This window comes from Ovis aries, chromosome 14 (genome assembly GCF_016772045.2).
Source record: "Ovis aries strain OAR_USU_Benz2616 breed Rambouillet chromosome 14, ARS-UI_Ramb_v3.0, whole genome shotgun sequence".
NCBI lineage: Eukaryota > Metazoa > Chordata > Mammalia > Artiodactyla > Bovidae > Ovis > Ovis aries.
In genome coordinates, this window is record NC_056067.1 from 51,569,951 (window position 1) to 51,590,187 (window position 20,237).

Sequence of the window (20,237 nt, forward strand, 5' to 3'; positions counted from 1 at the left end):
AGAACATTCTGCCAGGTCGTAGAGGGAGAAGCGAAAGAGGAGGTGTCCTGGGAATTGCAATTCATGGAGAAGGCAGAGGCTAAAGGAGAGAAAGCCTGGGTCCCCAAGGGAGGAAGAGCTAAAAAACCTATGGGTTTAAATCTCTGAGACAGGAGAGGTTTGGATGGGTTCTGCTCCCTATATCCCAGGCAGTGTCTCAGAATAAGACACCTGAATTCTAGAAAATCAGATGAGAGTATGATTAGTATTTTTCATTAGTATGAAAAACATGAGGCGAAGTCGAGAGATTTCCTTTCTCCCAAGACTCTAAGCAGTTCAGGTCCCTGGTGTCCTCCTCCCTTAGATATAGGAGTTCAGGCAGCTCCACTTTCCCCAGGACCCAGATGCCTTGTGTCTGGGCCCCCAGTTGCCTCCTCTCTCTGGACCAAGGAATCCAGGCCCTTATCCGCTTAGTCCTCGATCTTTCTTGTTGACCTGGAATGCAGATCTCTCAGGTACCCCTGCCTGAGTGCCAACTGCCTACCAGACTTAGAGAACCTGGTACTCACAAGGAAGGTGATCCCACTTCCGAGAACCAGCTGCACCTGAAGGTCCACAGAAGTCCGTGAAGGACTTCCCCGTGGTTCAGTGCACAATCTGCCTTCCAAAGCCGGGGACAGGGGTGCAATCCCTGGTCCAGGAAGCTTCCACATGCACGGGGGCAACTAAGACCCTTCGCCACAACGACTGAGCTCATGCTCTAGAGCCTGTGCTCTGCAAGCGGAGAAACCAGCACAAATGAGAAACCCCACACCGCAACTAGGGAGTAGCGTCTACTCACTACAGCTAGAGAAAACCAACAGGAAGCAGGAACCCAGCAGAGCCAACAATAGGAAAAAGAAAATTAAAACTATTAAAAAAAACTTCTTAAAATCCATGGAAAGCTTCAGCAGGACCACTCAAGGTCCCCAAGATGGATCAGGGGGTCTAGCATCCAAAGTCCCCAACCTTGTGATTAGATAAACTTGCTCCCTGATTGGAGTTGCTTTCTGACCTGCCCCAGAGAGCAGCTTTGCTCCCAGCCCCATGGCATCCCTGCCGAGCTTCAGACAGATCCCTGTTTAACGGCCAGTGTCCCACCCGTGAATAGGCAGGGAGACCCCAGTCCTTCCTTCAGACCCCTCCACCCCATCCCCATCCCAATTCAGGAGTCTCGGCCCAGGACTATGGCACCATTCACTAGAGCCCCGCTCTCTAACTGCAGGGTTCCCGCTGAGCTGTGAGGTGTGTGTCGGTGACGGTCCCAGTTGCACTGGGAAACTGCAGACTTGCGCCCCGGATGAGGACTCCTGCGTCGTTGTCGTGACCGAGACCAACAGAAGTAAGAGGGCACGGGCTGGAATCACATGCTGGGGAGGCGGGTTTGCCTTCAGGATGGCAGAATCCGCCACGGGCTGGGTGAACCTTTGAGTGATAATTATCAGGAAGGAGGGAAAGCAACCTCGAGGTGGGTGGTGGAGAGAGAATCCGGTGGAATGACAGAAACCACTGTTGCCTAGGATTTCTGAAGATGAGACTCCAAAGAGAGGATGAGGAAGTGCAGATATAGACTCTTTCACCAAAGAAGAAATTAGCAAGCAAAGGACATGGGGGAAGAGTGGAATCCAGAGAAGCGGGAGATCTAATATGTAAAAGGTGAAGGGGTGGGTGTAAAACAGACTTGGGTGAGTTGAAAGGAATGTGATCAGGTTGATTCTCGGGGGCTGCGAGGGGTCTCCCAGAAATGCGGGCTGCAACAGACTGTTCCTGACAAGAGAAAGCGGGAGATACTGGCGCTGGTTGAGTTGGGTGAGAGCTCAGTTGTGTCTCAGTCTTTGCCACCCCATGGAATGTAACCCGCCAGGCTCCTCTGTCCTGGGATTTTCCAGGCAAGAATACTGGAGAGGCTTGCCATTGCCTCCTCCAGGGGATCTTCCCCACCCAGGGATGGAACCCGCGTCTCTTGCATCTCCTACATTGGCACGGGGGTTCTTTACCACTGCACCACCTGGGAAGTCCCAATACTGTCATAGAGAAAGAGACGTCTAAGGACAGATGATCCCCGGGCACACTCCATGAAGTCGCAAAGAATCAGGCACAACTGAGCACCCACACACCCAAGCAGGGCGGATAAAGAGCAGAAACCCTAGGCCTGGAGGAGCCCAACCCATCTATAGTGGGGAAGGGGAAGGCCAGGGAGACTGGAAGACACCACTTCAGGCAAGACCTGAGAGAAGCCAAGGAGGGCAGGAAGAGATCATAGCCAGGAAGTCTGGGGAGTGACCCTGGGAAATCTGGAAGCCTCTACCTTAGGTGGAGAAGGAAATGGGTGTTACAACGGGTGGGGATGGCAGCCCCATCCCAGCATTTGGTGGATGGGATTCCAGGGGTCAGGGGAAGGCTGAAGACTGGAAGAGACCATTCACACAAGCATGGGGGTAGTCACAGGTGGTCTGGAAAAGACCACTGCAGGTGGGAGCCCTGCAGGATGGCAGTGGGGTGGCCCTGGGGCTGAAAGGGCTACCCTGGAGAGTCCAGCACAGCCTGGGGGCTGCGGGAGGATGGGTTGCATACGTAATGAACCATTCAGAGGATGCCCCAGGCAGAATAGAGGTCTAAATTGGGGAGGTGGAAGAGACCTGTCTAGACAGCAGTGGGCTGGGGCAACTCAAAGTTCGGGAGACACCCCAGGGCAAGGGTCCAGACCAGGGGCCACTGAGCCCCCTGCCCACGGCCATCCTGCAGAGGCTTCCTTGGCGGTGACCAGCTACAAGGGGTGTGCGAAATCCAGCGAGTGTGAGTCAGGACTCTTCGGCATCACCATGAACCCTGAGAACTACATGGGCTCCAGGAGGCGCTGCTGCCAGAAGGATGGCTGCAACCAGGACCCCCTGCCCGGTAAGCCCCAGCTGAGCCTGATGGCTGGAGTCCCGCCCTGCCCACCCCTCCCCCCCAGAGCCAGCTCTGAGCACCTGTCTCTGACCTGTGCTGTCACGGGGAAAGCGTCTTCCTGAGCCTTGGTTTCTTCTCCTATAAACTGCTGTGTCCAGGGATGTCCCTGGTGGTCCACTGACTAAGCCTCCATGCTCCCTCTGCAGGAGTTGGATCCCTGGTCAGGGAACTCAATTCCACAGGGTGCAGCTAAGATCCAACACAGCCAAATAGACATTGTTTTCTGAAAATGCAGTGTCCGTTACCAACAGCTGTCCCCTGACGGGTTGGGAGGTTGGGAAAAGGACTCCCGTCTCCGATTACCTTACCCTCCACCATCCCCTTCAGCGTTCGTGAGAAACCACACAGAGAATGGCCTTCGCTGTCCTTCCTGCATCGCTGCCTTTACGGAAACATGCACTGCCAGTGAGGAAGCGCTCTGCGTTGGCGAGGAAACCCGCTGTGTCGCCGTGTCTGGCCTGGTGCAGCCTGGTAAGGGGCACCTGGCATTCGGGAGGAGGGACAGGGGTTCCAGACAGGCCCAGAACTGGAGCCTCATGCTTCCAGATTCTAAGGGAGAGAGTGGCTCCAAAGATCTGGGGGAGAAGGTTTCTGGGGCGTATGACCCTGGACTAGGAGGAGGGAGGCTGGCGATCCTGACTGTAGTCTAAAATCCCTTCTAGCAGGTGTCAAATTCGCTGTCCGGGGCTGTGGTATGGAGACCGCCTGCCACACCAAGCCTGGGACCCTGGTGCCCTCAGGCGCTCGTTTGTTCACCATCAAGAAGACCAGCTGTCTTTGAAGCCCCCAGGCTTCTGGCAAGGCTGGGTAAAGAACTGAGGCCCATGTGGTGTTTGGCCTCCATTCCTTCTCAGCCATGGTTCTAGAAATTGCTACGGTTCCCATGTGTCTATAAATTAAACAAGTTAACAATCCTGAGTCTGTGATGTGCTGTATTTCGGGGAGAAGGGATGCAAAAAGCAGGGGTCTGAACCCTTGGGAACCGTCTCTTTGGAAGAAAGAAAGGGAAGATGCTACCTTTTCTTAAGGGATTACTTCCTGCCTGGTCCCCATGCTAAGTGTTTTCCGTGCAGTCAATCACAACTCTGTGACGCTGAAAGTATTGTCCCCATTTTACAGAGGAACACACTGAGGCACAGATTGTGGTGTCACTTGCCTTCGGTCAAACAGCTGGGAGGGTGACACTCCAGCGTCCATGATCAGCTCTCCTAGTTAACCTCCTTAGTTAACCAGAGTTCATGTTCGTCAATGTGGATATAATAGCTATAACTTCAAAGGGCTGTCTTAAGAGTCAAATGAAAGAAAACGAAACAAGGACTTAGTACAGCGCCTTGCACCTTTCAGGAGCTCCCCTGGTGGCTCAGACAGGGAAGTATCTGCCTGCCAATGTGGGAGACGCGGGTTCGATGCCTGGGTGTGTAAGATCCCCTGGAGAAGGGCCTGGCAACCCACTCCATTATTTTTGCCTGGAGCATCCCCCGACAGGAGTCTGACAGGCTGCAGTCCACGGGGTCACAAAGAGTCAGAGCCCACTCAGTGGCTGAGCACACTGCACTGGCGCCTTTAAGACAGTGGGGGTTCTGGAGACAATGTGTCTGCCCAGTTACCACCCTAAGCCTACTACTTACTCAGTAGCCATGTGTGGCAGATCCTAGACCTTGGCATCTATCAGGATACTCCGGATTATGCTACAGTAACAAGCAAGTCCCTAAACTCAGTGGTTAAAACAACAAAATTGTATTAGTCTGTTGATGCTGTAGTAATGTTGTGTAACAAACCACGCCCACATTGAGACTTGTGAAAAGAAACATTCTTCTTCCTAAGTGTTTGTAGGTATCTGGGGCGGCTCTGTTTCTGGCTGTGCACTGGTGGGTTTGGCTCCAGTTCGGGAGGAGGACTCTAGTTCTCCGTCAGGTTCCAGAGCCTTCTGGGATTGTGACTCCCTGGTTAATGTCCTTCTCATGGCAGCTGAGAGGGGCACAGAACCCAAGTGCACCAAAGGTCCCTGCGGAGGTTTGGGGGTGACCAGGAGACCATCCTGTACACGACCCCAGCATCCCTCCTCTCCAGGGACCCTGGAGTCCTCACCCTGGATCCCTCCTTCCTCAGACCCAGAAGTCTAGGCTTCCCGCTCACAGAGTCCCAAGCATCTTCCACCTCCCTCAAACCCCAAAGACAGACCCACAACAGAATTTCTACCTTTTTATTCACTCCTGCAAAGAACACCACAGCAAACCACCCCTTGATTCCCGGGCTTCATGGTTCCCTACTTCAATGGACAGACATGTACCGTTATCCAGACAAGGAGGAAATACAGCTAAGCTGATGCCGCTTTTGGCCCTCCTCTGCTTCTGCCAGTGGCAACACTGTATTTCTTTACTTGAATTTCTGCCTTCAAGGGCCTGCCAGCCTGCAGGTGCCGCATTGACTCACTCTGAGGTCAGCCAGCGATCCCTCCACTAGGGAGTCTTCAGTCTTTTCTGTTTGGATGCTCCCAGAGACAGATGCCTCCCTACCAACTTGCTGCCTCCAGAGCCTAAAACTCAATCCTTTTAAAAGTCATGATTTAAAATGCAACCATTCCAAAATATTGTCGTGACACCCAATATACAGCTATGTGAATGAGATCAGCACAATGGACAGTGACACAGGAAAACAAAACTGGGTCTTGCTTTCTGAGATTTGATCCAGGCAGGAGGCCCCTTGGCAGGAGGGTAGACGGAATTTGGAACAGAAAAGTGCAGGGTGGAGATGTCAGACAGGGCCAAGCCAGAGATGGTGTCAGAGAGGAGGGCACCCTGAGCCAAGGCAAAGGGTGAGACTAAAGTTTGAGCTCCCTGAGTTCTGGACTTCCAAGAGGGGTTGCAAGTCTATTACTGTGCAGATACAAGTGAGCCTACATGGAATGCTCACGATAACTCTGCAGGTAGATGCCATTTTGGGGCCACTTGTAAAAGGCCACCCCTAATGTCAAAGGGCTGTCTGGTCCTAGGGCAACGCAGATGGAATTCCTATTCCCCAAGAAGGACCAAAGGGTCTCCAGTTCTCTCAGACAGACCCCAGTTCCCTCCTCTCTATGGAGACCTTCCACCAGCCATGAATTAAGCAGCAAGGACCACAGCCCTCTGGGGAGCCAGGAGTTCTGAGACTCCAGAGAACGGTCTTTCCCCCAGTGAAGATTCAAAGCCAACTTTGCATGCAGGCCTATCCCCCAACCCCGGAAACCTACATCTTATATCCTTTGTGGCTCAGAAGCCCAACGATTCCAGTTCCCTGGAGAAGCCAGAGCCCCCTCCTTCAGGTCAGAATCCCCAGTGTGAAGGAGACCGCCTTCATCAGCAATCAGGGCATCCACCTCTTCCTCCGCAGGGGCACTAGACACCTATTACATCTAGTTTCTACTCTTGAGAGTCCACGATAGCCCCATTCCAGGAGCCCAAACCCTCAGTTCCCTTGAGGAGTTCCATAATGTGATGGTCCCCAGAGAAATCAGGAATCCCGTCCCTAGAACTCTATTTCCCTTCAGGACCCAGGAATCCTAGAGACCAGACGTCACCCACTCCAGGCCCTAGTCAGAGCCCTCATTCCCTTCAAGCACCCAGGATTCTCACTGGAGGACCCCTCGCTCTGCGATCTCTCAGGCCCAGACATCTCATGCTAGAGTCTGGACCCCGTGCCCTTTCCCTCTCACCGGGTCTTGAGTCTTTGGCCCCTGGCAGAGCCAGGCAGCTGGGACCGTAGGCACACGCGGCAGCCCCGGCCCTCAGGCCAGCTCTCACTGCGCGGGCACCTGCGGCGGCAGCACTGCCTCGGCGTCCGCGCGCATCTCGACAACCGCCTGCACCACGATGGCGTGCGCCGCGCGCCGTGGATGCTGTGGGATGCCAGCACAACTCTAATCTCCAGCTGCTCCTCGCCAGGCTCCGCCAGCAGGGGGAGCGAGCGAGCAAGAGTGTGCTGGTGGCTGCAAGGATGGTGGAGGGAGGCGGGACCCTGCATGTCACGTGAGCAGCACCTCAGGTGTGCTTTGAGGCCGCTTTGGTGGGTGGGGGTCGCGCAGGCGGATCCAGTTTGCAGTGTCCCAGGACCTGCAGAACTAGCCTCACCGCACGATCTCAGGCTAAGAACAGAATCAGCTGGGGATCACCCCCTCCTCAGGATCTGAGTTCCGGCCCCAAGGGTTCACCTCCAAGCGTCAAAACACCCTCATTTCTGTAACTGCAACCTCTTCCTTTTCCTCCTCCAGCCCTAAGGGTGGCGGCTGCTCCCAGCAGTGGCTTCTGCGTTCTACCCGCGTCTTCTGTCCTCTTTAGTCAATGGTGGTGTTTTAGTCATCAAGTCGGGTCCGATTCTTTGCGACCCCATGGAATGTAGCCCACCAGGCTCCTCGGTCCGTGGAATTCTCCACGCAAGAATACTGGACCCCACTCAGTGGCTGCCCTTTCCTCCTCCTGGAGATCCTCCCACACCAGGAATCCAACTGGTGTCCCCTGCATTGAAGGCAGATTCTTCACTGACTGAGCCACCTCCTTACTAGTTCTTTATATTAATTCACTGGTAAACTAACTGCTGTGGTTTCAGCCTCCTGGTGGGACCCTGACTGATACAATGGATGGCACTGATGTTGGTGTCTGCCTTGTCAACTGAACCCAGGTGGCACAGAGCTTGATTATCAAAGGGCTCTAGGTGGCGGGAATACTTTGGCCATCAGATGTGAAGAGCTGACTCACTGGGAAAGCTCCTGATGATGGGAAAGCCTCAGGTAGCTTCAGTAAACCAATCAAAATTTAAGCCAGATTTGATGAACTCCAATCTAAGAAAATGAAATCAACTAATTGTGAACAGCCTCAGTCAGTTCAGTTCCGTCGCTCAGTCGTGTCCGACTCTTTGCGACCCCATGAATCACAGCACGCCAGGCCTCCCTGTCCATCACCAACTCCCGGAGTTCACTCAGACTCACGTCCATCGAGTCAGTGATGCCATCCAGCCATCTCATCCTCGGTCATCCCCTTCTCCTCCTGCCCCCAATCCCTCCCAGCATCAGAGTCTTTTCCAGTGAGTCAACTCTTCACATGAGGTGGCCAAAGTACTGGAATTTCAGCTTTAGCATCATTCCTTCTAAAGAAATCCCAGGGCTGATCTCCTTCAGGATAGACTGGTTGGATCTCCTTGCAGTCCAAGGGACTCTCAAGGGCCTTCTCCAATACCACAGTTCAAAAGCATCAATTCTTTGGCACTCAGCTTTCTTCACAGTCCAACTCTCACATCCATACATGACCACAGGAAAAACCATAGCCTTGACTAGACGGACCTTAGTCGGCAAAGTAATGTCTCTGCTTTTTAATATGCTATCTAGGTTGGTCATAACTTTCCTTCCAAGGAGTAAGTATCTTTTAATTTCATAGCTGCAGTCACCATCAGCAGTGATTTTGGAGCCCCCCAAAAATAAAGTCTGACACTGTTTCCACTGTTTCCCCATCTATTTCCCATGAAGTGATGGGACCAGATGCCATGATCTTCGTTTTTTTAATGTTGAGCTTTAAGCCAACTTTTTCACTCTCCTCTTTCACTTTCATCAAGAGGCTTTTTAGTTCCTCTTCACTTTCTGCCATAAGGGTGGTGTCATCTGCATATCTGAGGTTATTGATATTTCTCCCAGCAATCTTGATTCCAGCTTGTGCTTCTTCCAGTCCAGCGTTTCTCATGAGGTACTCTGCACGTAAGGTAAATAAGCAGGGTGACAATATACAGCCTTGACGTACTCCTGTTCCTATTTGGAAGAAGTCTGTTTTTCCATGCCCAGTTCTAACTGTTGCTTCCTGACCTGCATGTACGTTTCTCAAGAGGCAGGTCAGGTGGTCTGTATTCCCATCTCTTTCAGAATTTTCCACAGCTTATTGTGATCCACACAGTCAAAGGTTTTGGCATAGTCAATAAAGCAGAAATAGATGTTTTTCTGGAACTCTCTTGCTTTTTCCATGATCCAGTGGATGTTGGCAATTTGATTTCATCTGGTCCCTCTGCCTTTTCTAAAACCAGCTTGAACATCTGGAAGTTCACAGTTCCCGTATTGCTGAAGCCTGGCTTGGAGAATTTTGAGTATTACTTTACTAGCATGTGAGATGAGTGCAACTGTGTGGTAGTTTGAGCATTCTTTGGCATTGCCTTTCTTTGGGATTGGGATGAAAACTGACCTTTTCCAGTCCTGTGGCCACTGCTGAGTTTTCCAAATTTGCTGGCATATTGAGTGCAGCACTTTCACAGCATCATCTTTCAGGATTTGAAAGAGCTCCACTGGAATTCCATCACCTCCACTAGCTTTGTTCATAGTGATGCTTTCTAAGGCCCACTTGACTTCACATTCCAGGATGTCTGGCTCTAGATGAGTGATCACACCATCGTGATTATCTGGGTCTTGAAGATCTTTTTTGTACAGTTCTTCTGTGTATTCTTGCCACCTCTACTTAATATCTTCGGCTTCTGTTAGATCCATACCATTTCTGTCCTTTATAGAGCCCATCTTTGCATGAAATGTTCCTTTGGTATCTCTAATTTTCTTGAAGAGATCTCTAGTCTTTCCCATTCTGTGAACAGCCTAGTCCCTCGATTTTCCCAAGTTGGAAAATCCTTTAAGCCCCAGGGAGGTGGGGTAGACTGGGTGATTGGGACTGACACGCGTATACTCCTGATACCCTCTCGGGCAGGGACGGCTGATGAGAACCTGCTGTACAGCAGGGGGCGCTGCACTCAGGGCTCTGTGCTGACCTCAATGGGGAGGAAATCCAGGAGTGAGGGGATATGTGTATATATGTACAGCTGATTCACCTTGCTGCCCAGTGGAAACTAAGACCATATTGTAAAGGAACTATACCCCAATAAAATTGATTAAGTTAAACGTTCAACATCAAGCCAATTAAATAATTGCTCCACTTCCATGTTTTCACTTTGAAATCTTCTGTCCTGGCCTACCGACAAAGCACATCTAATCATTTTTCCGTTTTGGCTGTCTGATTTGAATTGTCTCCTTAAATGAACTCTTCAAACTATAATGTGCCACAGTTTACCTTTTACAACTGATAGGACCTTTATTTTATTATTATTATTATTATCATTCTTTTTGGTCACACTGCACAGTTTGTGGGATTTTAGTTCCCCAACCAGGGACTGATTGAATCTGGGCTCTAAGCACTGCACCTCGAGTCCCTAGGACCTTTAGAAGAAGAATGTGCGTTCAAGGAAAATCTCATTGGTTAGAATGTACTTTGTAAGGTGGAACAAGCACTGTTTAAAATTCAACGCACTGTTTAAAATTAAAAGATTTGTGGGACTTCCCTGGGGGTACAGTGGCTGGGACTCCGTGCTTCCAACGCAGGGGCCGGGCCCAATCACTGGTCAGTGAACTAGACCCTGCTGGCATGTGCAGCCGCACCTAAGGCCTGGCCCAGTGAAATCAACACATGAGGCCTGGCGATGCCAAGGCTCAGTGAGGGCGTGATGCTCACAGACTGCTGAGGGAAATGTAAAGTGGAACAACCACTTTGGAAACCAGTCCATTTCTAATAGGTTAAGCAAATCTGCCTGCATGCTAAGTCAGTTCACTCATCTTCGACTCTCTGTGACCCTATGGACTGTAGCCCGCCAGGCTCCTCTGTCCATGGGGCTCTCTAGGCAAGAACACTGGAGGGGGTTTCCATGCCCTCCTCCAGGGCATCTTCCTAACCCAGGGATCGAACTCGCCTCTCCTGTGTCTCCTGCCTTGCAGGCAGATTCTTTACCATTAGCTAACAGGCAAGGCCTAGATCTAACTGAAGACCCTGCAATTTGACTCTTTTAGACAGTTACCCCAAAGAGAGCTCTATACAGGGGCTTGTACAAGAAGGTTCACAGCAGCTGTGTTCGTAATAGTCAAAAAGTGGTGGGGAGTTCCCTGGCGGTCTAGTGGTGAGGGCTTTTCACTTTCACTGCTGGGGTCTGGGTTCAGTCCCTGTTTGGAGAACTAAGATCCTGAAAGCTGTGAGGTGTGGACAGAAACAGCCACCGAAACGTGGCAACAGTCCAGGGGCCCGTCAACAAGAGAATGGAGGAACACGTCGAGATCTCTGCTTCCGGTGAAGCTTCTCAGCAACAAAGTGGAACAGACCGCTAACACACATGCAATATGTTAGACCCCGTGTTCCCGGCTCCACCAGGCTCTGCTGGACGGGCTTCCAGCCTGGCACCACAAGCTCTCCTTGATGGCGCTATGACAAATTGCCTATCTGTCTCCCCTGCCTGCAATCACATAGGACTCTGTGGATGCTCCCTGAGGGTGGGCCTGGTTTGGTTTTGTTCACTACTGGTTCCTGAGGTTGAGCCCAGCTCTGCTCCATACTAGCTTTAGCACCTTGTGGGCTCAACTTTTGGAGCCTCAGTTTCCTCATCTGTAAATTGGGGATGCTCACCCTATGTGGGATTTATGCACATAAATACCACGGCCACAGGGCACAGCTCGTGGAGGGCACCCGGTCACTGCCAGTCAGGAGGTCGCTGCTCAATTACTGTGTTGAAAGAAGAAAAGAGCTGGACTCTCCTTATCACAAGGTGGATTAGAATCTTCCTGCCAGTGCAGGGGACAGGGGTTTGATACCTGGTCTGGGGAGATTCCACATGCTACAGAGCAACTCAGCCCATGAGCCAAAACGACTGCACCTGTTCTCTGGAGCCCTTGAGCTGCAACAACTTAGTGCACATGCCAAGCTACTGAAGACCATGTCCCATGCTCTGCACCAAGAGAAGCCCACGCCCTGGGACTGGAGCGTAGCCCCCACTCCCTGCAACTAGAGAAAGCCGATGGAAAAGCAGTGAAGACCCAGCACAGGCAAAAGTAAGTAAAGGGATGACTGTAGGAAGGCTTCTGCCAAAGCGTCCGCTTCTGTCGGACGTAAAGGCACAGAAGGCCACGTGGGGGTGGAAGGCAGTTACAGGGGCTGAAGCACTCCGTGGCTCTTTCTCTAAATTTATTTACTTGGCTGTCTTGGATCTCAGTTGCAACACTCGGGATCTTTGTTGCAGGATCTTTCATTTGGGTGACTGGGCTTAGTTGATCCCAGGCATGTGGAATATTATTTCCCTGACCAGGGATCAAATCCATGTCCCCTGCATTGCAAGAAGCATTCTTAACCACTGGACCACCTGGAAAATTCCCTAGGACTCTTTTATTTGGCTCACAGAATGACAAGTGACTATGACCCCCAAAGGTTCCTAGTCCGCCACCCCACACAGCCAGGAACATCCGATGACCCTATCTGCAATGTCACCTCCCAGCCGGGAGGTGGCCCGGAGACTCTGCTGGCACACTGCTACAGACAAGAAGGTCCCCACAGCCGAGGAAGGAGCCTGGGCTTGTGAGGAGACCAGCCCGAGTTCAAATCTAGCCCTGCCAGTGCCAAGCTGTGCAGCCCTGGGTGACATAAAACCTCTCTGAGCGGCAGTTTCCTCATGAGCGAAGGGGGGGCTCCGCGCTTCTGAAAGGAGGTGACGGGACGCAGAATGCTAACCACTGCAACGCACAGCCACTGCGGCGGCGCCCAGGTGTAAACAGTGCGGCAGACCTGTAACTCCTGTAAGACCGCGACACCTCTGGGAGCCGGGGACTATCTTTATCTCCATTTCACAGGCGAGCCACTGAGACAGGAAGCAGCTGTGCAACTTCCCAGAGGTCACGAGGCTGGGCTAAAGCCAGTGACAGCTGGGCTGCGTTCCTTCTAGACGTTCTGGGGGAGAATCGTTCCCTCATCTTGTCTGAGCTTCTAGAGCCCCCTGCCCTCCTGGGCTGCGGCCCCTTCCTCCAGCTCCAGAGCCAGCAGTGGCACCGCTCCAGCCTCTGCTTCCATGCCCACAGCTCCTCTCTGGTTCTCCAGTCGCCCTCCTTCCCTGATAAGGACCCTTGTGATAACACTGCTGCTGCTGCTAAGTTGCTTCAGTCGTGTCAGACTCTGTGCGACCCCAGAGACGGCAGCCCACCAGGCTCCCCCGTCCCTGGGATTCTCCAGGCAAGAACACTGGAATGCGTTGCCATTTCCTTCTCCAATGCATGAAACTGAAAAGTGAAAGTGAATTCGCTCAGTGTCAGACTCTTTGTGACCCCACGGACGGCAGCCTACCAAGCTCCTCCGCCCATGGGATTTTCCAGGCAAGAGTAATAGAGTGGGGTGCTATCGCCTTCTCCGTGTGATGACACTGCTTCCCCCCACATCACCCAGGCCCATCTCCCCTCCTCGAGATCCTTACAGGGACTTCCCTGGTGGTGCAGTGGCTAAGACTCCGCCATCCCAATGGAAGCAGTCAGAGTCTGATCCCTGGTCAGGGAACTAGATCCCACAATCTGCAGCTAAGAGTCTGCACGCAACAACAAAAGATCCTGCATGCCACAACCAAGACTCAGTGTGGCGAAATACATAAATAAAAATTAATAAGTATTTTTTAAAAATCCTCAAAAGTCCTTTTCTCCATGTAAAGGACACATGTTCAGGTGCTGGGGATGCGGACAACTTTTTTTGTGTGTGTGTATGTGGTGGTGGCTCAGTTGTGTCCAACTGTTTCCGACCCCATGGACTGTAGTCCACCAGCCTCCTCTGTCCATGGGATTTCTGAGGCAAGAGTACTGGATGGGTTGCCATTTCCTCCTCCAGGGGATCTTCCCGACCCAGAGATCGAATCCACTGTCTCCTGCACTGGTAAGTGGATTCCTAACTGTTGAGCCACCAGGGAAGCCTGTGACACCTTCAGGGGTCCATTATTCTGTCTACCATGCTTTGCAAGTTCTTCCTCAGACAGGCATCAGTCAATCATCACGACCACATTGGGAGGAAGGCTCAGCAATTCTCCCAGCTTTACAGATGGGGAAACTAAGTCCGAGACAGGAAAATCAATGGTTCACATGTTACACACAGCTAATGACTGGCAGAGTTCAGACCCAACTGCCTGAGTACAAGCCAAGACTGCTTTCTAAGCCCACAGTTTCAATCCTTTGGTAAAATCTCAACATCTTGGAACTTTCCCGGTGGTACAGTGCTTAGGACTCCAAGCTTCTACTGCGGGGGCCCAGGTTGAATCCCTGGATAGGGTACTAAGATCCTACTGCTACAGGGCACGACCTAAAAAGAAAACAAAACTCAACACCTCTGCCTCTCCCACATTATAAAGCATGGGGCCCTTCATCTGGTAGAACATATACATTCATATTTTAATGACTGTTTCTTATTTCACATATGGGCTCCCTTGTCTTCCTTTTTGATAAACAGAAAATTTCTGATTAAAAACATGGAAACAACCCAAATGTCCATATGAATGGATAAATATTTTATGATATTTATACTACAATGGAATGGTGAAAGTGTTAGTTGCTCAGACCTGTCCAACTCTCAGACCGCATGGACTGTAGCCAACCAGGCTCCTCTGTCCATGGAATTCTCCCAACAACAATGCTGGAGTGGGTTGCCAATCCATTCTCCAGGGGATCTTCCAGACCTAGGGACAGAACCCAGGTCTCTCTCATTGCAGGCACATCCTTTCCCATCTGAGGCAATGGAACAGTACTCAGCTGTAAAAAGGGATGAAAGACTGATTGAACTTTCAATGTGGAGGAACCCTGAAAACCCGACGCTAGGTGAAAGGAGCCAGACACAAAAGGCGGCATATTGTATGATCTTGAGTGAAGTCGCTCAGTCGTGTCCAACTCTTTGTGACTCCATGGACTGTAGCCTACCAGGCTTCTCCGTCCATGGGATTTTCCAGGCAAGGGTACTGGAGTGGGTTGCCATTTCCTTCTCCAGGGGATCTTCCCGACCCAGGAATCGAACCCGGGTCTCCTGCATTGCAGGCAGACGCTCTACCCTCTGAACCAGCAGGGAAGCTCCTGTATGATCTTATTTACATGAAATGTCCAGGACAGACAAATTCGTAGAGACAAGAAAGCACATCAGTAGTACACACACACACTAGTATACAAAGTAGACCATCAAAAGGAACTACTGTATAGCACAGGGAACTTGTTAGGGTCCACAAGGGGCTCAGAACTTAAAAATGCCCCATTGCGGTGACCTGACACACAAGGGATGAAGTCACCGTGGCCACATTGCCCAGGTAGCATCCTGGTTTTTCCTTAAGGCAATACCCTGTTGTTCCCTGCTGGTGCCAGTTTCTCAAGACTACCTGACTACCTGACCATGAGATCCTCCGACTACAGGATCATAAGACTCCAGTTGCAGGTTACAGATAAACTAAGACACTCCCCCTTCAGGGCACAACTTCCCAACAATAGGGTGTAAGAAGTGTTGGCTGTAAAGGGACAGCACTGGTTTCTCTCTAAAGCCAGTCATTTTCTCTCTTCCTATAATAAATCTTACTCTTCCTGAGTGCCCAGCTTGCTCTCTTTTTCTCTGTGCTCACCTTACAAAGTATACTCAATATTTTATAATAACCTGTTTGGGCAGAGAATCTGAAAAAGAATACATATAAACACATATAAGGTATACATAAACGAATTACTGCTGTGCACTTGAAATGAACACAACATTGCTGAATCAACTCCACTCCAACATAAAATAAAAATTAAAGGGACTTCCCTGGCAGTCCAGCAGTTAAAACTCTGAGCTTCCACTGGGGTGGGCACAGGTTCGATCCCCCTGGTCAGGCAACTAAGACCCTACATGCCTTTCAGGGCAGCCAAAAAATTTAAATAATACAAAAAGGTTCCACATCCATGAAAGGCAATGATATGAATCATTTGAAAGAATAAGGTAGACCCTGATGCCATAACAGTAGACCTCTAAGATAAGGTTACTTGGAAAAAAAGCAAGGGAGAGGACCATGTACATACAACGTACTTTCCAAAGTGGGGTAGGGGTGAATATATATGCTTCCCTGTGGACAGAGTGACTTGAGGAACCCCCTGAGAAGCTGCTCACAGTGATCGCCACTGTGAAGACCTGGGTAGCAGGAAAGGGAGGGGAAAGGCAGGCGGGGACTGAAGCAGGTGCTGGTGATGAGGACATCCTTTTCAGTGTGTACTCTCCCTTTCATGCCTTTCTGAGTTAAGCACTATATTCACATAACACTCATTTGAAAAGTAAAGCTAATAAAACCACAGTACTTATCTCCGACAATGGAATCCTATGCAGAAATGAGAATGAACCCTCTAGAGCCACACCCAGCGAGGAAGATGAAACAGAATGAACCTAACACACAACGCTGGCAAAGAACAAACCAGCCCGGGGTGAAAGTACTATATGCCCACTAGACACTGTGTGACTCTGTTTCCGTGCAGGCAAAGTTCGTCAGAGCTGTTAAAAACCGGGGTTAGGGTTCCCCTTGTAGGGGGCAGCGACAGGAAGGAGCCCAAGGATACGTGGCGGTGGGGGGGAGTGCTCCGTTCCTTGATCTGGTGCAGAGGACGTGGGCTGCGCTTGTGTTGGTTCACTGGACTGTGTGCCTGCTGTACACACGTGTCATGTCAGAAGCAGGCAAGAAATTTCAAACACCACGATGGGAAAAAGGGTGAGAAAACACCGAAATGCAGAAATGGAACATGTTCACTTGCTACTGAACAATTCCTCTAAGAACGTACCTCCAGCAGGAGACTAGAGCCACCCCTCTGGCCCAGGAGCGGTTAGCCACTGCCAGCCAGGGAGAAGGTGATGGGTCGGCAATAGAGACTCTCTTGGTCACTGTGAACCAAAAACCTGTGGGGCTTTCACGAGCTGAAACCCAGATGGTAATACACAGATGCTGCGAGATATAATCTGAGGCGAAAAATACAGAGTAGAAGGAAAACCTCCAGATCAGTCTACGTGTCCTGACTTTACCGCTTATCGCTTACTTGAAAAGAACCAAGACTAGATTCAGTGAGTTTGGAGTCACCCTGCACGCCGCTGCTGCTAAGTCGCTTCAGCCCTCTGGCTCCCTCACTCCCCACATTCTGTCTCTTCTTGCTCCCACTGCAGCTACAGTGCACAATTAAACGGGAAGTTCCTGACCATAAAACAGCCCAGCAGGATCATCCAGCAACGCACATGTGAATCCCCCCCTTTACACAAACACCTGCGTGGTGACAGCGCACTACTGCAAACAATTACGTCACCGGATTTTCCCGATAACCCTGGGCTCAGATCACATTATCCCCAATGGACAGATGAGAAGGCAGGTTCTGCAAGACGAATGCATTTGCCTGAGGTCACAGACTGAGTAAGGGGGAGAGATGGGGACTTGAATCCAGGTATGAGAGATTAACTTGTCAGCCACCTGGATCTCTCTCAGTTTAAAATACTGGCTCTAGGCAAATGGCATAGCCTCTCTGGGTCTAGTTTCTTCATCATGTAAGGGGATAATGAATAGAATTGAGGCCATGGGATTTTTATGAGAATTCAGTGAATTAACCCATATGAGGTGTTTAGAACGGGGACTGGCAGGTTTGTCTGTTGGTTGCAGTTTCCCACCTGGGCATTGAACCTGGGCCCTTGGAGAGTAGAGTCCTAACCACTGGACAACTAGGGTATTCCCAGACAGTTGTAATGCTGAGTAAATTATATCTCATTATTCTTACTGTACCATGTTAGGGAACTAGGAGATATTTAAACACCTACGGTCATTCAGTAAATCTTGTGGGCTTGTGTATAATTCCTGGTAGGAGAATTCTCAGCTTCTCTCTAATTCTCAAAATGGTCTATGAACCAAAACATTTTCAGAACCACTGGGTAAGACAGACAATAATATATTTAGCCCAATTCCATAGGCCTTGCATCCAGCATCCCTCCCCAAACACCCAAACATTCAGAAGGGAGGAATGTGACCAAAATTGAGAAAGACAGGACTTCTTGGGTAGTCCAGTGGTTCAGAATCCATGTTGCCAATAGGGGGCTGGATGGTGGGGGGCGGTGGGCACAGGAGGAAAAAGGGGCCCAGGATCACTCCCCGTACAAGGAATGAAGGTCCCAACATGTCATGTGGTGTGACAAAAAATTGTAAATAATTTTTTTTTTTTAGACAGAGACTTCCCAGGTGGTCCAATGGTTAAGACTCCATGCTCCCAATGAAAGGGGCCCCAGGATCCAATCCCTGGCTAGAGAACCAGGTCCCACCTGCCACAATTTAAGACCCAACACAGCCAAATATAAATAAATATAAAAAGGAAAGAAAGTCAACATATGGACACAAAGAAGCAAGAAAAAGTTGGCTAGAGCACCCACACTGGGTTCAGCTCTCAGCACCACCATGCATAAGGGGCGATAACAGCTCCACCACCATCCCACTCCCTGGACAGCCGGATCATGCAGGGTAACACCCAGGCAGCCCTGAGAACTCACTAGCTCGCTTCTCCCACCAGTTCCTTGTGCCTGATGGGAACAGCCTGTTGGGAAGTCTGTCACCATCCTGGGTCAAACTCCCCTTTTCCCTTTGCTGCCTCCAACTTGACCAACACGTACCACAGCACTCTGCATTCCACGATGGCCACTAGGCTGGCCACTTCACTTTGGCCCTTCCTAGGCCTCAGTTTCTCCATCTTTAAAATGAGGTTGATTGGCTTAGATATGAGACACCTTCCAGTCCTAACCCCAGGGACTTCAGAAAGCAGGATGTGGGCCAATGATTTACTCTGTTCCAACTGAGGATACTAAGGCCCTGAAAGGAGCAGCAACCTACACAGGCCACACACTGATTCATCCCTGGCCTAGCCTTGCATCACCTTTTTCCTCTGCTAAGGGTATAGGGACCACACTGTTCACTGAGTATGCTGAGGCACAAAGGGAAAACTGCCTCTGCTCACTTCCAGTTAACTCCAGAGCAGAGTCTGACCTTCAGACTTCTATTAACGAATGGGGGCAGGGAGACTGCTCTGGGCAGGTCCAGTGATTAAGACTCAGAGCTTCCACTGCTTGGGGTACGGGTGCTGTACCTGGTCAGAGAACTAACACCCTGCATGCCACATAGCAGAGAGGCCAAAAAAAAAAAAAAAAAGATAGGGGGGAGCTGCATAGAATCGCCTGGAGCATAGAGATGGTCTTCTCGCCTGCCCTGGCTGCCCACCATTTACAGTAAGTGTCCGCCTTCAGGTTTTCTACACAGAAGTCTGGAGAAAAGAGTGGGAAAGGGAACGTTAGGGTTCAGAGATAGAGCTATGTCCGCAGCTCTCAGATTAATCTGAGAGTGCTCTCAAACCCTCTGATATTCCCCAGGTTTAAGTTTCCCTATTAATCCCCACACACTCTGGGGTTTGAGGAAGAATGGGTACGTGTATATATGTACACAATAGTTACATTCCTTCGCTATTCATCAGAAACTATCACAGCATCGTTAATTGGCTGTACCCGAATACAAAATGCTTTTAGTGTTAAAATAATAATTGGAGAAGGAAATGGCAACCCATTCCAGTATTCTTGCCTGGAAAATCCCATGAACAGAGGAGCCTGGTGGGCCCCAATCCATGGGGTCACAGAGAGTGGGATGTGAGTGAGTGATTAACACTCACCTCACCCTCACCATTACTATTGTACTTTTGAAAAGTGTAAAGGGGATGCATAAATTGTGGGTTTATAGAGCATAAACAATATATTGGGAATACTTTAAAACTCTTTCAATATGTGGAGTTTCTCTGCCTTACTAACAAATTCTTTAAAGCTGCACTATTCAGTACGGTAACCTTTAAGCACATGTGGCTACTGGACACTTGAAATGTCACTAATTAACTGGAACTGAACTTTTAACTTTCTTTCATTTTAATTAAATTAAATAAACAATTTTTTTCATTAAAAAAATAATAAATCCCCCCACACTCTGCCTGGAGTCCCCTACAACATTTTCCTCTGGAAATTCACCTCTGAGCCTTCCCAGGAAGCGCCCCCTCCCTCCTTTTCTCTCTGGAAAATCCTCTATTCCACATCTCTTCAGAATACTCTATGGCCTCCCAGAAATTCTCCCATGACCCTCCTTAGAATTCCACAAAGTCTCCTTCGTGAAAGGAAAACCAAAATGAAGTCAGCATTGCTAAAAGTGTTGTCTAAGATGACCGACCAGGGTCTGGGGTGGGGCCACTGAGGAATTCTGACTTTGGAGATCTAGACCACAATGGCATCTGATCATTTGACCACTTACTGTATTCACACAGGCATCCAGAATATGTGCCTGAAACTCAAGATACTGATCAGACCTTTACACTACAGAAACTCATGAAAGCTCCTTCTTTAAAGTCAAATATTCCTTTACGTGTATCACAGTCAACTGGAATTCCCTCC

The 20,237-nt window shown here is 50.1% G+C and overlaps 1 protein-coding gene across 2 annotated transcripts in view; it reads left to right on the top strand.

The window, feature by feature from the left end:
* Positions 1 to 3,888, top strand: part of LOC121816525 (phospholipase A2 inhibitor and Ly6/PLAUR domain-containing protein-like) — a 29,023-nt gene extending 25,135 nt beyond the window's left edge. Inside the window, exons 3-6 of one of the 2 annotated variants that reach the window (XM_042232104.2) lie at positions 1,244 to 1,360; positions 2,764 to 2,916; positions 3,298 to 3,441; positions 3,633 to 3,888. In XM_042232104.2, the coding sequence (XP_042088038.1) occupies positions 1,244 to 1,360; positions 2,764 to 2,916; positions 3,298 to 3,441; positions 3,633 to 3,751 (533 nt within the window). In that variant the 3' untranslated portion in view covers positions 3,752 to 3,888. The remainder of the gene's footprint in view (positions 1 to 1,243; positions 1,361 to 2,763; positions 2,917 to 3,297; positions 3,442 to 3,632) is intronic. The other variant, XM_042232105.2, reaches the window with a different exon arrangement.
* Positions 3,889 to 20,237: the final 16,349 nt, after the last annotated feature.